This window comes from Lepus europaeus, chromosome 2, assembly GCF_033115175.1.
Source record: "Lepus europaeus isolate LE1 chromosome 2, mLepTim1.pri, whole genome shotgun sequence".
Classification (NCBI taxonomy): Eukaryota; Metazoa; Chordata; class Mammalia; order Lagomorpha; family Leporidae; genus Lepus; species Lepus europaeus.
The window spans coordinates 132,367,542-132,386,170 of NC_084828.1; the positions used below are offsets into that span (position 1 = coordinate 132,367,542).

General features: G+C 37.8%; 1 protein-coding gene across 7 annotated transcripts in view; it reads left to right on the plus strand.

Moving 5' to 3' along the window:
- Nucleotides 1-18,629, plus strand: part of HLTF (helicase like transcription factor) — a 73,035-nt gene that overhangs the window by 37,571 nt on the left and 16,835 nt on the right. For 4 of the 7 annotated variants that reach the window (XM_062213303.1, XM_062213309.1, XM_062213341.1 and 1 more), the window contains 7 exons: nt 4,940-5,083; nt 6,895-7,033; nt 7,654-7,789; nt 9,866-10,045; nt 12,898-13,022; nt 13,497-13,687; nt 14,480-14,605. In XM_062213303.1, the coding sequence (XP_062069287.1) occupies nt 4,940-5,083; nt 6,895-7,033; nt 7,654-7,789; nt 9,866-10,045; nt 12,898-13,022; nt 13,497-13,687; nt 14,480-14,605 (1,041 nt within the window). The remainder of the gene's footprint in view (nt 1-4,939; nt 5,084-6,894; nt 7,034-7,653; nt 7,790-9,865; nt 10,046-12,897; nt 13,023-13,496; nt 13,688-14,479; nt 14,606-18,629) is intronic. The other 3 variants (XM_062213320.1, XM_062213331.1, XM_062213350.1) reach the window with 2 other exon arrangements.

Below are 18,629 nucleotides of genomic sequence, written 5' to 3' on the forward strand. Positions count from 1 at the left end.
CCTCCTTTTCCTCTTCTTCTTCTTTTTTTTTTTTTTTTTATAAGATTTATTTATTTATTTGACAAGCAGACTTGCAGAGAGAAAAAAGGAAAGAAGAGGAGGATCTTCCATCCACTGGTTCACTCCCTAAATGGTTGCAGTAGCCAGAGCTGGGCCAGACTGAAGCAGGAGCTTCATTCAGGTCTCCCATTTGGGTGGTAGGGACCCAACACTTGGGCCATCTTCTGCTGCTTTCTCAGGCACTTAATTCAGGGAGCTGAACTGGAAGTGGAGCAGCTCTGGCTTAAACCGGTATTTATGTGGGACGCCAGTGTTGAAGGCAGCGGCTTAACCCACTGCACAACACTGGCCCCTTTTCCTCTTATTATGTAAGAAAGTCCTGCTCTTTGTAAGACGTGTACCTTACTCTGTACTTTGTATCCCATCTTTTCTTATCTTTGCTTTCTATCTCTTATTTTCCTTTTACCTGGTTATTCTGTTTCTTTCATAAAATACACTCAGGTCTTTTTGCATTTTAAAGTATTTTCTCTTGATTATATCTTACCTCTTAAATTGCTGCCATTTCTCTTTCCTTCTGTCATACCACTTAGGGGTTAATTTCCAGTATATGCTTTCACTAGCTAACTCCTGAACTCATTGTAATCTGGCTTCAGTTACCAGTTCTCTAAATTGCATTGGAAAAGACTAGTGAAGGGCCAACTCTCAAATTCAGTGGCCTCTTCTTGACTTTACATATCCTTTTCTTCTTGACTTTATATAACTTTGTCTTCCATGACATGACTTATCTTTAGATAAGTTTTTGGGTTTTTTGTTTGTTTTAATGAAGCTATACCTTTTGATTAGTGTATCATTTTTTCTCTTAGAAACAGAATGAATTTTAGTGATGTTTTGTTCTTTTTATTCCAGCAAAACTATGCCCTTTCTTTTGATGTGTAGTTTTTCATGAGAAGGGCAGTACATGGGTGCTTGAGTGTCTTGAATGGCAGTTTCAGGGTGAGGTTTAGAAATATTATGGAGCTATAAATAATAATATTGTGATTGTTTCAGGGGCTTAGGGTGTCGAGACATATTTCAAAAATAAGTAATCAATTTTGTATTATAATTTTGTCTCTGGAAAACAGTAAAAATTTGGGGTTATATAAACTTCAAAAAGGAAATCTTGATAAATTCTTGCCTGTTGGGAGACTATGCAGAAATGTAAAGGAACTATGGATAGTTGGGCCCATAGGGATTTATAGTCAAGAATTAGAATTTCAAAATATCTCAATAGGCTACTCTGTTCCTAGCTGGAAAGTAAATAACTTCACATTCTTAAAGTCGGGCTGGAGCTAATTTATCTTTCCTTTTTGGTCTTCAAATAAGGGAAAGAATCAAATCAAAGGGGTAAGGCCAACCCCAAGTCCACCATATACCAGTTCTGGATATTTAGACAAGTTACTTAATCTCTCATGAAATCACCTATTTCATTTTCATTTGAAAAGAAATATATGAGAGTACTTTAAAAAGTTTACAGAAACTAGAGTTAAAAGGTAAGCTTACTTTAGTGCAAAAAATTTGAAATCAATACGTGAGATATCTTCAAAAAGTTCATGTGTATTATGGAAAAACTGATGAATTTGAAAATTTTTGACAGCAGCATAAACTTATCCTTTAATTCTATTTTTCTATGAACTTTATGAAGCATCCTTGTATATGACCTAGAACAGTGTCTAGAAATACAATAAATAGGTAGTTCTCTGCTTTTTCCAGGAAGTTGATTTTATTCTCTGTCTACTCCTTCTACTGATATGCACCCTTTTTTTTTTTTTTTTTCTCTGTTTCATTTCAAGACCACTCATTGATTTAGGTTTGTCATTGGGATCAATTCTTTTTTTTGAAGATTTACTTATGGGACCTTCAGAGTGGCATAGCAGGTTGAGTGGATGCCAATTTGAGTTCCAGTCAGTCTGCATCTGATCCAGTTCCCTGCTAATGTGCCTGAGAAAGCTGCAGATGATGACCCAAATGCTTGGGCTGCTGCACCCACATGGAAGACCCAGAAGAAACTCCTTGTTCCTGGCTTCAGCCTGGCTTAGTCCCAGCCAATGTGGCTATTTGGGGAGTGAAGCAGCATATGGAAGACCTTTCTCTCTCACTGTCCCTCCCTCTCTCTGTAACTCTTTAAAAAAGATTTATTTATTGATTTGGAAGAGTTAGAGAGAGAGGGGGAAAGACAGGGCCTTGCCAGGCTGAAGCTAGGAGCAAAGAACTCTGTCTGGGTCTCCCACGTGGGTGGCAGGAGCCCAGGTTCTTGGGTCATCTTTTGCTTCTTTCCCAGGTGCCTTATCAGGAAGCTGGATCAGGAGCAGAGCATCCAGGACTTGAACTACTGCTCATATGAGTTCCAGCATCACAGGCAGCAGCTTAACCTGCTTTGCCACAGACGCTAGCCCTGGATTCTTCTCCTGTTGGATTCTATCCTTTTCTGAAATTTTGTAGGAAAAAATCTGTGTTTTCACTTTTACCATTTCATTTTTTATTTTCTCTGTATTTTTAAAAATGATGTATTTATTTATTTGAGAAGCAGAGTTACAGAGAGGGAGAGACAGAGATATCTTCCATCCACTGGTTCACTCCCCAAATGGCCACAATGGCCAGAGTTAGGCTTATCAGGAGCCAGGAGCCAGGAGCATATTCTAGATCTTCCACATGGGGGCAGGGCCCCAGGCACTTGAACCATCCTCTGCTGTTTTCCCAGGCCATTAGCAGGGAGCTGGATTGGAAGTGGAGAGCTGGGATTTGAACTGGTACCTTTATGGGATGCTGGAGTGCAGGCAGAGGCTTAACCTACTACACCACAGCACCAGCCCCACTAAAATATTTTTTTTTAAAGATTTATTTATTTACTTTAAAGTCAGAGTTACACAGAGAGAGAAGGAGAGACAGAGAGAGAGGTCTTCCATCTGCTGGTTGACTCCCCAGTTGGCCGCAATGGCTGGAGCTGCATCGATCTGAAGCCAGGAGCCAGGAGCTTCTTCCATGTCTCCCATGTGGGTGCAGGAACCCAAGGACTTGGACCATCTTCCACTGCTTTTCCAGGCCATAATAGAGAGCTGGATCAGAAGTGGAGCAGCCGGGACTTGAACCAGCACCCATGTGGGATGCCGGCACTGCAGGTGGTGGCTTTACCCACTATGCCACAGTGCCGGCCCCTAAAATATTTTTAATTATATCCTAGACATCATGTGATTTTTCCCAAATAAAGTTCCTTAAATACTGGTATTCTGTAGGCTCTGTTTCTGAATACTTTCTTTTCTCATTGTTACTAGTACATGCTCTTAGGAAATTTCATTCATTCCTTTGACTTTACATACTTTCTGCTCATATCTTTACAATCTTTATCTATACCTCTCACTTGTACCTACAGTTTGTCTTTACATTTTCTTAGTATACTTCTCTAGTCAGAGGTATTCTGTAGTAACTAAAAGTAATAAATGTCTAAAACAATCATATCTCTCATTTTTATGTCTACTTTCTCCCTCCATTTTTAAACTTCCTGTAACTTTATTTCATAGTTCTTCTATACAGGTATTTGAAATATGAGTGGGTGTTTGTCTTTTTTTGTTTCTTTGTATTCTATATTTAATTAGTCTCCAAGTACCATCAGTCCTCCTTAATATCTTTTATTTCATGCCTATCCATTACATTCTTTTCCTACTTCTGCTGTTCAGGTTTAGAATTTTATTGTCTCGCACCTAATACTTTGCCAACTGTATTTCCCTGGTATGTTTGCTCTCCTAGCTACCTAGTCATGGCATTTTTTCCTGCTCAGCATCTTCCAGAAGTATTGTTTTCATGATTAAAAGAAACAAAACAAAACTTTAAGCTTCAATACTGATCGTGTCCTCAAGGCTGATGCCTGGCAGGTAGTAGGCCTACAGTAAATGAATTAAAGTGAGTTCTGTGCTTAAATCTCTGCCTTCAGCTGCTGTTCTTTTACTTATTAGTCTAGATATTATTATTATTATTATTTTCGACAGGCAGAGTTAGACAGAGAGAGACAGAGAGAAAGGTCTTCCTTTTTCCATTGGTTCACCCCCCAAGTGGCCGCTATGGCTGGTGTGTTGTGGCCAGCGCGCTGCGCCGATCTGAAAAGCCAGGAGCCAGGTGCTTCCTCCTGGTCTCCTACGTGGGTGCAGGGCCCAAAACCTGGGCAATCCTCCACTGCCTTCCAGGGCCACAGCAGAGAGCTGGACTGGAAGAGGAGCAACCGGGACAGAATCTGGCACCCCAACCGGACTAGAACCCTGGGTGCCGGGGCCACAGGCAGAGGATTAGCCTAGCGAGCCACGGCGCTGGCCCAGATATTATATTTTTTAAAAATTTAAATATTTGAGAGGCAGAGAAAGAAAGGCTCTCTCAAATGCCTACAGTGGCTGGTGCTGGGGCCTGAATTCAATCCAGGTCTCCCAGGTGGGTGGCAGGGATACAACTTGAGCCATCACTACTGCTTTAGCAGGAGCAGGAGTGCATTAGTAGGATCTGGGGTGGAGCTTGGGACTGAGATTAACCCACAGGCCAGATGCCCATCCATGCCCAATCTTGATATTATTATATCTAGTTAGGAACATTATAGAAACCCTTTATTAAAATATTAAGTTTTTAAAAATGAATTACTATTTTAGAAAAGTTTGTTTTTTATCCTAAAAAATAAAGTAGTTGGTAGAGCCAAGCACAATTCATATAATGTATTATTATGATTATGTGTATTTGATGCTTTTCCTGACAATATAATAATTAATATTATTATCTTTGTTGTTATTTTAATTGTAGGAAGCTTAATTTCATGCAGTTGTAATACTTTGATTTTGTGATACTTTTACCAGGACATACTTTCATATACTTTTTAAGCTTCATATTAATCTGATTGTTATTAAAAATATGTCTAATTTTCTTTTAGGACCAGTTTGGACAACATATAAAATCAGATGTGCACTTGAATTTCTATGTTTATTATGGTCCTGATCGTATTAGAGACCCAGCCTTGCTTTCAAAACAGGATATTGTTTTGACTACATATAATATTTTAACTCATGACTATGGAGTAAGTATGTTGATATTTATAAAGGTTGAAGTTAACTACACTTCAAATTTCTTAAGTGCTTTAAAAGTTCGGCTTTCTGTACTTTTTTCATTCTAGATACTCAAGATACATAGGAAATAAATAGGATTTTTAAAAATAAAGATGTATTTATTTATTTAAAGAGTTATATAGAGAGAAGGAGATATAGAGTGTGAGAGATCTTCCATTCACTGGTTCACTCACCCAGTAGCCTTGAGGTCCGGGGCTGGGCCAGGAACCTGGAACTCCATCCAGGTCTTTCCCATGTGGGTGACAGAGGCCCACATACGTGGGCCATCTTCTACTGCTTTCACAGGCTTTGGCTGTCTTCTACAGCTTATCAACAGGTAACTGGATTGGAAGTGGAGCAGCTGGGACTCGAACCATTGCCCATATGGGATGCCATTGTTGCAGGCAGATGCTTAACCTATTATGCCCCATTGCTGGCCCCTTACCTTCTTTAGATACTAACTTAGGAATGTTAGGAATGTTTTCTATTTAGGACATTTTGAGGTAAAATTTTAAATTTGAATTATAACCAAGTCTAAGTTTTATTTCTTAAATAGTCTGGAAAATTATTTTCTGTCTTAATGATTTGACTAGTTAATACCTTAGTTTGAAAATAAGCTTTTTTAGGGGCTGGCGCTGTGGCACAGTGGTTTAACACCCTGGCCTGAAGTGCTGGCATCGCATATGGGTGCCAGTTCGAGACCCGGCTGTTCTACTTCCGATCCAGCTCTCTGCTATGGCCTGGGGAAGCAGTAGAAGATGGCCCAAGTGCTTGGGCCCCTGCACCTGCGTGGGAGACCCGGAAGAAGCTCCTGGTTCCTGGCTTCGGATTGGCGCAGCTCCGGCCATTGCAGCCAATTGGGGAGTGAACTATCCGATGGAAGACCTCTCTCCTTCTCTCTCTCTGCCTTTCTTCTCTCTGTGTAACTGACTTTCAAATAAAAATAAATAAATCTTAACAAAAAAGCTTTTTTATAGCTGCATTTCATGAGTTTTCTAATTCTTTTAGGAATCTAATTATTATACAATTGTATAGTTTAAATTGTTTAAATGTTTTGTAAATATGTTATTGTTAAAATTTTAGTCTTCTATGAATGTTACCTTTCATATAAAAGAAGGCAGTATTGTTATATGCAAATAATTTTAAAATTGGCAATTTTTGTATCACCACTGTATTTTAGTCTGAAGCAGAATATTTCATTATATTGCTCAGGGACTCAGCAGAGTGTTAGACCAGGGTTTGAATGCTGATTTTGCCACTTTCCAGCTATGATATTTTCAGCAACATATTTAGTACCTTGTACTTTGATTTTTTTTTTTAAAGATTTATTTATTTGAAAGTCAGACTTACACAGAGGAGAGGCAGAGAGAGAGGTCTTCCATGCGCTGCTTCACTCCCAATATGGCTGCAACGGCCAGAGCTTTGCTGATCCAGAGTCGGGAGCCAGGAGATTTTTCTGGGTCTCCCACGTGGGTACAGGGGCCCAAAGGCTTGGGCCATCTTCTGCTGTTTTCCCAGGCCATAGCAGAGAGCTGGATTGGCAGTGGAGCATCTGGGACACGAAAGGGTGCCCCTTATGGAATGCTGGCACTTCAGGCAGGGGCTTTAACCTGCTATGCCACAGCGCCGGCCCCTGATTTTCTATATGTAAAATATCAGTAGTAATAATCATAAGCTTTTTTGAGTATTTGGTAATTTAATGTACTGTTATTATATAGCAAGTTATACTCAATGCTATTTTATTTTTCTGTGTTTTTTAATTTTTATGAAACCTTCATTTCAGACTAAAGGTGATAGTCCATTACATAGCATAAGGTGGCTAAGAGTGATCTTGGATGAAGGACATGCCATTCGAAATCCAAACGCTCAGCAGACAAAAGCTGTACTTGATTTAGAAGCAGAAAGGAGATGGGTATTGACAGGTAATCATAGTATTAAACTTTTTAAAAAGTTAATTCTTCAAAGTATATTATTTAATAAGTTAGTTAACTTTGTAAACTTCAAGTGGATATAAAGTCTGTCACAAAACTAATGATAGAAATTAAAATGTTTTGGCTTGTTTTTTGTAACTGCTTACTTTATCATAGTGAATTATAGTTAAATCACAGGATTTACTCTTGAATCCCAGGGATAAAGTAGATACTCTAATCCTCTAATCAGAATTGTGATTTTTCATTGACCATCTTGGAACTTGTTTGCTACACATGATACCTTTAGTAAAAGGTAGAGAAGAGAGTATAAACCTAAATTAATTGTTTTTTCCTTCTTACTAATGCGACTGTTTTAAAAACCAAATAAGCAAATGTACTTGATAAAGGGAAAGTTGAATTCATTGGATCTTTGGTCTTTTTCTTTGTTAGTGTGGCAAATGAGAGCTAAAGGTTAGAATGAAACTGTGTTTTGAGGTGTGTATCTGTCTAAGAAAGCATTATATTCACAGCTTGGTATAGAATTCCCATTCTCAACTGTTATCTTCTCTGATGGGCCAAATGAATATTCTTGTTGGATACTCTGATTAAAAGGTTTTTTTGATTTTTTTTAGGTACTCCAATCCAGAATTCTTTAAAGGATTTGTGGTCTCTTCTTTCCTTTTTAAAACTGAAGCCATTTGTTGATAGAGAATGGTGGCACAGAACAGTACAGCGTCCTGTCACAATGGGAGATGAAGGAGGACTTAGGTAAGTAATTTCATGGTAACTGATGATTGTGCTACAGATAACTTAGTGATTTGAACCAGTTGCCACTTTCATTGTTATTTAATTTGACTTTTGGTTTCTCTCTCCATAAAGTGTTTATGTCTAAATGTCTTTGACTTTTAGAACCTAGTGATTCTTGTTTGGGAAGAGAAAGATTTCCAGTAACTTACTACCCTTCTCCTGATTTTAGGCATTCTGAAAGGGCACAACTTTGTGATCTCCAAAGCCACTATTAACAGAATCAGCAGTGACAGGGACGTCTATATCTGTTGAGGATCCAGTATGCCTTTAGCTTTCACACCTTACATACATAGCTTTATAAAGTGGTGATTGATGTGGTGTACAGTGACTTCTTAGGCGTGAGGTTTTACATTATTGTATCTGGTGGAGACATAAAAATTGAGGACATAAATTAAAACTCACCGTGGTTTTAGCTCTTTTTTAAGTTCTAGGGTAATGTGCAAGTTTTTCTGTCTAGAGCACTTTTTTTAAATTAAGTTTTATTGATTTGAGAAGTAGAGGCAGAGTAGCAGATAGAGAGGTTGTATCTGCTGATTTACCGCTGACTCACTGTCCTAATACCTGCAACAGCCAGGACCATAGTTAGGATCCAGGGACTCAATCCAGGTCTCCCACGTGGGTGACAGAAACCCAGTCATTTCAGCCATTATCACTGCTTCCCAGTCTCTGCATTAGCAGAAGCGCACGTGAGGAGCCAGACCCAGGTATTGAATATATTTACTCCAGTATGAGGCATGGGAGTCCTACTTATAATGTCTTAACCATTGGGCTAAAAGCCCAACTTGGCAGAGGCTTTTAAACTGAGCATATGCGATACCTTAGTAAGTTGTGAAATCCTTGTAAAGGTGGTAGCTAGCATTAAAGAGAAAATAGAGTAGAGGAAATAAGAAAATATCAGAGTGCTTCTTGCATAATAAAGATTATTTTATTTCTGTTTTATATGTCTGTGTTTATGTTTGCTGGATGGAATTTAAAATGTGTATCTTTTTGTGGTTATAGTGAAAATGTTTAAAAGCCATTGACCTGGTTGTTAGTGTCGTCCATTTGATTGCCTCAGAACCAAACACTTAAACTTTCAAGTTAAGAAATTGTACTTAGATTTCAATGTTAGGGAAAACCTTTTATTAAAGAATTCATATGCTCCTTTATTTTCTTCTGATAATTAGGAGGAAATGTAAAGATCTTGGAACCTAGGAAGGCATTTCTCCTTCTTCTTAAGTCTCGTGTTTCCATTTTTGGATACTTGTTACTTTAAAATTAGTTATGTACCTTTGATTTTTCATATTACAGAAAGAAGGATTGTACTCATTTTATCCTTAGAACATTTACTTCAGTGCTTTGTACTCAGTGAGTGCTTAGTACGAATTTTAATGTTAATTTTTGGGTAATGCAGTTGACGAGATGATTGAGAAATAAAGGTTAATGATTAGAGCAGAAGTGGGGAGAAGAGCTTAAGAAAATTAAAGATAGGATGTAGGAAGATTGTGACAAGTATTGAGTTGAGGGGAAATTCCAGTTCATTTTTTGCTATAATTTATTATTTGTACAATAATTGTATGGTTATCAGACTAGATAAAACCTCAAATAAGGAATTTTTAAAAAGCCTCTAGTAAGTTTATTTTTTTTTTTGACAGGCAGAGTGGATAGTGAGAGAGAGAGAGAGAAAGGTCTTCCTTTTTGCCATTGGTTCACCCTCCAATGGCCGCTGCGGCTGGCGCATCTCGCTGATCCGAAGCCAGGAGCCAGGTGCTTCTCCTGGTCTCCCATGCGGGTGCAGGGCCCAAGGATTTGGGCCATCCTGCACTGCCTTCCCGGGCCATAGCAGAGAGCTGGCCTGGAAGAGGGGCAACCGGGATAGAATGCAGCGCCCCAACCAGGACTGGAACCTGGTGTGCGGGCGCCGCAAGGCGGAGGATTAGCCTGTTAAGCCACGGCGCCGGCCTTAGTAAGTTTATTAAACACCAATAATGTAAACTTACTCTTTTTTGTTTTTATTGGGCGTAAAAAGTTATGTAATTATTATTTTTTTTTGACTAGGCGTTTACAGTCCTTAATTAAAAATATTACGCTTAGAAGAACAAAGACAAGCAAAATTAAAGGAAAACCTGTTTTGGAGTTACCAGAACGTAAAGTATTTATCCAGCACATTACACTTTCAGATGAAGAGAGAAAGATTTATCAATCTGTGAAAAATGAAGGCAAAGCTACTATTGGAAGGTATGGAGAAAAAAAGTCACATTAGAAAGTAATTTTTATGTTTTTTCTTTTTTTCCCATTAACCTAATAGCATTTTTTAGACATGTTGGCAATAAAGTCTGAAGTGTATGGAAAGTTAATTTATCTCCATGGTTTATACTTTTTTAAACAAATGAATAGTTGACATGAATGAATAGTATAATTCATCAGGGAAGTAATTCCTTAAGTTAGAAAAATATTTAAAGAGAAAGTTGATTGCTAGGTGGAAGACTTTGCTTCTATTTTTGACCTTGTGTCATATTGAGTAGATAAGAAATATTGAAAATAGAAAATATTTATCTTTCTATGTCTGTCTGTCTATCTGTATCTATCTATCAACTATAGGATATATCTTAATAAGGAATCAAAATTTGAGGGAATGTCTGCATTTAAGAAATAAGATAAAAACAAGCTACTATGAGATTCTGTCAAAGGGAGAAGTGTGAAGAAAGTAGCAAAATTCATTACAGAATCCCAGGAAAGATAGCACAATCAAAAAAGAGAAAATGGCCAGTAGTGTCACATGTACAGAGACTTAGAAAGGACTGTTTAATTTGGTCCTTCAACAGCTACTGGTATAAACTCTCAGAATAGTTTCACAAGAGTGATGAATATAAGGGCAAATCATTGAACAAACTAAACTGCAGGCCACTTTTTTATGTAAGTTTGGCTTTAAAAAGTACATGAGACTGGTAGAATCAATACTTAATTGTCAGACCAGCTTTTTCATAGTTATTTGAGTGAGTGCCTTTAAGCGGAAGAGATTATAGATAGAAAAGAAATTATAGTGGTTGGTAGAGGAAAATGCAGCCTAACATGGGAGAAAATAATATCAAGAGTACAGTCATTGAACTGTGAAGCAAGTGTATCTACAAAGTAAGGTAATAAGCTGAAGAAGGTGACTGGATTTGCAACTGTCTTCAAAAGATTTCTAGAGTGGCAGACATGCTGTAGGTACTATTAGATACATGTAGTGAAATTAGTTAATATGATTTCGCAACAGTGTTTAGAATTCTGGGAATAGGAGTTAAGTAGATTAAAAGGGATTTGTGATGGTAGAAGGTGAGAAATTCTAAGGGAAAGCATATCTGATGTGAATGACTATGGTACCAGAAAGGATAGGAGAAAATGAAGGCAAACAGAACTGAGAAAATATAGTGTCTTCAAAACAAAATTCAAAATTCAGTGAACTGTAGGTATAAAACAGAGTTTCATAGGAATTAGATTTGAAAAGATGGTTCCAAGCAGATTATAGAGTCTAAAATCTTATACTGGTATTGAAATTTCATATTTATTCTTTCTGCTGAAATCTCTTAAGTGCCTTTGGTGTGCTAGGCATTCCTGCACATTTAGATACAGCATAATAAAAGACAAAAATTCCTACCATCAAAAAATTAATATTTTAATGGGAAGAAATAGGCAGATTAAAAACATGATTAAATTTATGGGGGAAAAAAAGCAAAGAACATGAATAGAAAATGCTGAATTTTATTAAGGTATTTAGGGAAAACCTCTCGGAAAATGATATGTTGAACAAAGCTTGAAGGATATTGAAGTTGAGGAATGTTTCAAGCAGAGAGAACAGCCCCAAACTGTAAAAGCCTGAAATTGGGAGCATGCCTGATGAGTTTGAAAAAGAACAAAAAGGTAGGTGTGGCAAAGTAATAATGAGTAAGCAGGAAAATAGTCATCATATGGAAGAGTTATTGGAGCGAGGGTTGGATGGTGATAGTGTGAGGCATGGTGGTATATTTCTAGAATTTTGACTTTACTTTCTATTTTCTTTGGGGGGTTTTAGCCAGGAGAGTGGCATAATTTGATTTTGTTTAAGAAGATTTATGTATTTATTTGAAAGGCAGAAAGAGAGAGAGAGAAACAGAAAGCAAGAGAGATCTTCCATCCAGTGGTTCATTCCTCAGCAGCTGGAGCTGGGCTGGGCTGAAGCCAGGAACCATGAGCTTCATCCAGGTCCCCAATGTGGGTGCAGGGGCCCAAGCACTTGGGCCATCTTCTGCTACTTCCCCAGGCATATTAGCAGGGAGCTGGGTAGGAAGTGGAGCAGCCGGAATTTGAACTGGAGCCTGTGCAGGATGCCGGTGTCACAGGTGGCAGGCTACCCTGATGTGCCACAATGCCAGCTCCATGATTTACCTTTTAAATGGATCATTCTGGCTTTTGTGTTCAGATTTAGATTGTTGGAATAAAAAAAAAAAAAAAGGTCATCAGTAGGGAGAGCACTGCCAGTAATCAAAGGGTTGATGTTTGGGTTTTCCATGGTAATGGTGATGAAATGGATGAGAAATGTTTGGACTGTTCAGAGCCAACAGAACTTGCTGATTGGTGGGATATGGTGTGTGTGAGACAAGAGTCATAGATACTCCACAAAGTTTTTCATGTGAATGGAAGGATGGAAATGCCATTCACAGAGATGGGTCTATGGGGGGAGTAGAGTTTTTTTCAGGTGAGGTAAGAAGCTCCTGCCCTTAGTCTTGTTTCTAAAAGCACAGGGCATCTATGTGTTTCTTCACTCAGTTTGCCTTCTCTGTTCTTCGTGTAAAATTGTCCAGAGAATTTCATGTCAACAGGCATGTGCCCTGTTTCTGTTTTCGTACATGAGAGGTAATTTTTCCATTCCATTTTGAAGAAAAAGACCAGCACGTCTGTTCCAGATTTGCAGTTCTGTTTTCCTATCCTTCTTTTACTGCAGTTGATAGCCGTTTTGCATAAATTGGGCTTTATTGTTGCAAATTTCTGTTTTTCATTTTTATTTTAGAATGATTTTCAGAGGAGATGTTGTTTAGAGGATATATAATATTTAACATTTTTATTTCTAGGTATTTTAATGAAGGGACTGTCCTTGCACACTATGCAGATGTCTTGGGTCTTTTACTTAGATTGCGACAGATTTGTTGTCATACTCATCTTCTTACAAATACAGTGTCTTCCAGTGGTCCCTCAGGTAAGAAAATATGATTAGTTCATGCCATTATATTTTTTGGAAATACTTAAATCAGAATCAGAAATTTTTTACATAGCCTGAATTTGGTTGGTCATTTTGTGCTATCAGATGGACATTGCTTTTGGTATAGGAAATTTGGGAATATATCCAAGAATTTTTTACCAATGAAATGGGATTATAATGAAGTCTTTCCAGGATTTTCAGTGACAGATACCCTTAAAAGAAAGAATCACATTGGAATTGCCTTTTAGTCTGTGCTGGTGTGTGTAAATCATAGTGTATTGGTAATTCTCTATAAGGTAAATTGATTTGGTTTCTATACTTACTTCTGAATATTTCACAAAATTTCAAATTTAAATCAAGCTTTTTGCCTAGGACAGAAAAAGATGCAATGGCAAGCAAAAGTTTCCCTCCTCTTCAGTAGATTAATTTGTCAAGTCATATACAAATCTTGCTTTGAAATTAATTTTTCAGCCTTCTCTCTAGGGAATGATACACCTGAAGAACTGCGAAAGAAGTTAATAAAGAAGATGAAGTTAATTCTGAGCTCAGGTTCAGATGAAGAATGTGCTATATGCTTGGATTCTTTAACAGTTCCTGTGATAACACATTGTGCACATGTATTTTGTAAACCTTGTATTTGCCAAGTCATTCAGAATGAGCAGGTTAGTGTTTTGTTTAGTACAGGTCCAGTGTTCTCTAGTGGTGTACCTGTCTGTAGCATAATAAAACCCAAGTTCAAGAGAGTATAAGAAGTTTTGTACTTGGATTTAATAGTACAACTTTTGTAGCTAATTATTCTAATCTTTAATTGGTAATATACTTCTCAATAGTGAAGCTCTTTAAAACAAAAAGATATTATTTTGGAGGCATTGTTTCACAGTTTCCTAGTTCTGCTGTCTAATAATATATTGATAATTTGTGAGAGACATAGGTAATTTAAAATTTCCTCATAGTTGTCTTAAAAATATAATTTAATCTTATTAGTACATTTTAATTTAATATATCTGAAATGTGAAAAGCATTCATGTGATATACTACATGCCTCTTTTTTTTTAAGCGAAGTCTTCAAACTTTGGTGGTATTGCACACTTATATCAGCTTAATTTGGCTTAGTCAAATTTCTGGGGCTTAATTGCTGTTGTTTTGGATAAGGTAGGTCTAGATTCATTTGTATAGAATTTTTTGAAAAAACCCTGAAATCCTTGAGCTAGAGTAGAATTTTTTTATGGTTTTTAAATTGATGTATAACATACATGTAGAAAAATGGATTATCATGATTGTGAATTGTGTGTCCCCTCCTAATGATTTATTTACTCACTGTATCTGTCTGGATTTCAGCAAATTTTTCTCAAATAATGAATGTAACAAGTTTAATAAAATTTTGTTATGAGAGATAATAGAATTGATATTTTTGTTCATCTTGTAAGTGTTGCTCATACTTTGTTTTTATATAGCCACATGCAAAGTGCCCTTTATGCAGAAATGATATACATGGAGATAATTTATTGGAATGTCCTCCAGAAGAATTGTCATGTGATAGTGAGAAAAAGTCTAATATGGAATGGACATCCAGTTCAAAGGTAAAATAATATATGCAAACATTTGAGTTTTTGTCTTACATTTATATAAGGAAATATACATCATGCATCAAAGTTACAATTCTGCTTTTAGTCCTGTCAGTTGATTGTTATATTTTTTTAATGGATGTTGGCTTATATTCTTTGGAAGGATGTTGGCTTTTTATTTCTTTTCAATGCTGAAATTGAGAGGTAAGAGAACAGGTTCAGAGTATTGCAGTTATTTCAGTCTTTTTTTTTTTTTCCCAAAGAAATCTTTTATTTCATGAATACAAATTTCATAAGTACAACTTCAGGAATATAGTTATTCTTCCCAACATTCTCACCTCCTCAACCCTCCCTCCTCTTCCCTCTCCCTTCCCAGTCCCATTCTCCATTAAGATTCATTTTCAATTAAGTGTACACAGAAGATCAACTCATATACTAAGTAAAGACTTCAACAATTTGCACACGTACACACACACACACAAACACTGTTTGAGAACCAGTTTTATGCTTAACTCTCATAAATCAACTCATTAAGGACAGAGGTCCTGTGTAGGAAGTTAGTGACCAGTGACTCCTGTTGTTAATTTAACAATTAACAGTCTTGTGTATGATGTCAGTGACCACCCAAGGCTCTTGAAATGAGCTGCCTAGGCTATAGAAGCCTTTTGAATCCATAAACTCTCAGTATTTATACAAGGCCATAAGCATAGTGGAAGTTCTCTCCTCTCTTCAGAGAAAAGTACATCCTTCTTTGATGGCCCCTTCTTTCCACTGGGGTCTTTATCACAGAAATCCTTCATGTAGGATTTATTTATTTATTTATTTATTTTGCCACAGTGTCTTGGCTTTCCCTGCCTGAAATGCTCTCATGGGCATTTCAGCCAGACCAGAATGGCTTTAGGGCTTATTCTGAGGTCAGAGTGCTACTTAAAGCGATTGTCATTCTTATGAGTCTGCTATGTGGACCGCTTCCCATGTTGGAACATTCTCTCTTCTTTAATTCTGTTATTATTATTATTATTATTTTTTTTGACAGAGTGGACAGTGAGAGAGAGAGAGAGACAGAGAGAAGGGTCTTCCTTTACTGTTCGTTCACTCTCCAATGGCTGCTGTGGCAGGCTCGCTACGGCCAGAAGCCAGGAGCCAGGTGCTTCCTCTGTCTCCCATGCGAGTGCAGGGCCCAAGGACCTGGGCCATCCTCCACTGCACTCCCGGGCCACAGCAGAGAGCTGGCCTGGAAGAGGGGCAACCGGGACAGAATCCGGCTCCCTGACCGGGCCTAGAACCCGGTGTGCCAGCGTTGCAAGGCGGAGTATTAGCCTATTGAGCCGTGGCGCCGGCCTAATTCTATTATTATTAACAGATACTTAATCCAATTTATATGATCACTTTGATACTTGATCCTATCTATATGTTCACTTTAACACTTAATATAATCACTTTAACACTTAAGGTGGCATTATTACCACCCAGCTTAATGGGATTTGGAGTCCCATGACAAGTTTTTAAACTGTACCCTTAGAAGTTAAGTCCATAGGAATCTATGCAGTACTATACAGCTTTACAGTTACAAACTTCCTCCTCCCTCTCTATTCCTACTCTTATTTTTTAATGAGGTCCATTCTCAATTGACTTTATATATGTATGATTACCTCTATGTTAAGTAAAAAGTTAAACAAAATAGTATGAGGGAAAAAAAAAAAAGATGAAAAAAACGAAGAAAACGAAACTGTTCCTTGACAGATAAGGGCAGCTCAAGTCATCCCTTCTCCAAGTGTCAATTTCACTTCTCCAGATTTCGTTTTAGGTGCTTTATTATTTCTCTCAAATCAGGAAGAACATAGGTATTTGTCCCTTTTGGACTGGCTTATTTCACTAAGTATGATGTTTTCCAGATTCATCCATTTTGAGGAAACAAACTGGATTTCATGTTTTTCTTTCTTTCTTTTTTTTTTTTTTTAACCACTGTATAGCATCCCATAGTATACATATCACATAATTTCTCATAATTTCTTTATCCAGTTTTCGGTTGATGGGCATTTAGGTTGATTCCATGTCTTAGCTGTTGTGAATTGAGCTGCAGTAAACATGGAGTTGCAGACAGCTCTTTTGTTTACTGACTTCATTCCCCTTGGGTAAATTCCCAGGAGTGGGATGACTGGGTTATATGGAAGGTCTATTTTCAGATTTTTGAGCTGTCTCCATACTGTCTTCCATAGAGGCTTTACCAGTTCCCACCAACAGTGGATTAGGGTGCCCTTTTCCCCACATCCTCTCCAGCATTTGTTGTTTGTTGATTTCTGTATGAGGGCCACTCTAACTGGGGTGAGGTGAAACCTCATTTAGGTTTTGATTTGCATTTCCCTGACGGCTAGTAATCCTGAACATTTTTTCATGTGTCTGTTGGCCATTTAGATTTCCTCTGTGAAAAATGTCTGTTTAAGTCCTTGGTCTATAACTGGGTTGTTTTATTGTTGTAGAGTTTCTTGATCTCTTTGTATATTCTGGTTGTTAATCCTTTATCAGTTGCGTAGTTTGCAAATAATTTCTCCAATTCTGTCAGTTGGCTCTTTACTTTTCTGAGTGTTTCTTTTGCAGTACAGAAACTTATCAATTTGATGTAATCCCATTTGTTCATTTTGGCTTTGATTGCCTGTGCCTCTGGGGTCTTTTCCAAGAACTCTTTTCCTGTGCCAGTGTCTTGCAGAGTTTCCCCAATATTCTCTAATAATTTGATGGTGCCACATCATAGATTTAGATCTTTAATCCATGTTAAGTGGATTTTTGTGTAAGGTGTAAGGTAGGGTTCTTGCTTAATATTTCTCCATGTGGAAATCCAGTTTTTCCAGCACTGTTTGTTGAAGAGACTGTCCTTGCTCCAGGGATTGATTTTAGCTCCTTGGTCAAATAGAAGTTGGTTGTAGATGCTTGGATTGATTTCTGGCGTTTCTATTCTATTCCATTCGTCTATCCACCTGTTTTTATACTAGTACCAGGTTGTTATGATTATAACTGCCTTGTAGTATGTCTTGAAATCTGCTATTGTGATGCCTCTGGCTTTGTTTTTGTTGTATAAGAATGCTTTAGCTTTTTGAGGTCTCCTGTGTTTCCATATGAATTCCAGCATCATTTGTTCTATATCTGAGAAGAATGTCTTTGTTATTTTGATTGGTATCGAATTGAATCTGTAAATTGCTTTCGAAAGAATGGACATTTTGATGATATTGATTCTTCCAATCCATGAACATGGAAGATTTTTCCATTGTTTTTTGTATCTTCTTATATTTCTTTCTTTAAAGTTTTATAATTCTCATCATAGAGATCTTTGACATCCTTGGTTAGATTTATTCCAAAGTATTTGATTTTTTTGGTACCAATATGAATGGGATTGATTGTAGAAGTTCATTCTCAGCCTTGGCATTGTTTGTGTATACAAAGGCTGTTTTTTGTGTATTGATTTTATATCCTGCTACTGTACTAAACTCTTTTTTTTTTTTTTTGACAGGCAGAGTGGATAGTGAGAGAGAGAGAGACAGAGAGAAAGGTCTTCCTTTTTGCCATTGGTTCACCCTCCAATGGCTGCGGCCGGCGCATCTCGCTGATCTGAAGCCAGGAGCCAGTTGCTTCTCCTGGTCTCCCATGGGGTGCAGGGCCCAAGCACTTGGGCCATCCTCCATTGCCTTCCCAGGCCATAGCAGAGAGCTGGCCTGGAAGAGGGGCAACCGGGATAGAATCCGGCGCCCCAACTGGGACTGGAACCCGGTGTGCCGGCGCCGCAAGGTGGAGGATTAGCCTGTTAAGCCACAGCACCGGCCTGTACTAAACTCTTAAAGGAGTTCCAGTAGTCTCTTGGTGGAGTCTTTGGATTCCCTATATGTAGAATCATGTCATCTGCAAATAGGAATAATTTGACCTCCTCCTTCCCAATTTATATCCTTTTGATTTCTTTTTCTTGCCTAATTGCTCTGGCTAAAACTTGCAGGAAGTATATTGAATAGCAGTGGTGAGAGTAGGCATGTGGTTCTAGATCTCAGTGGGA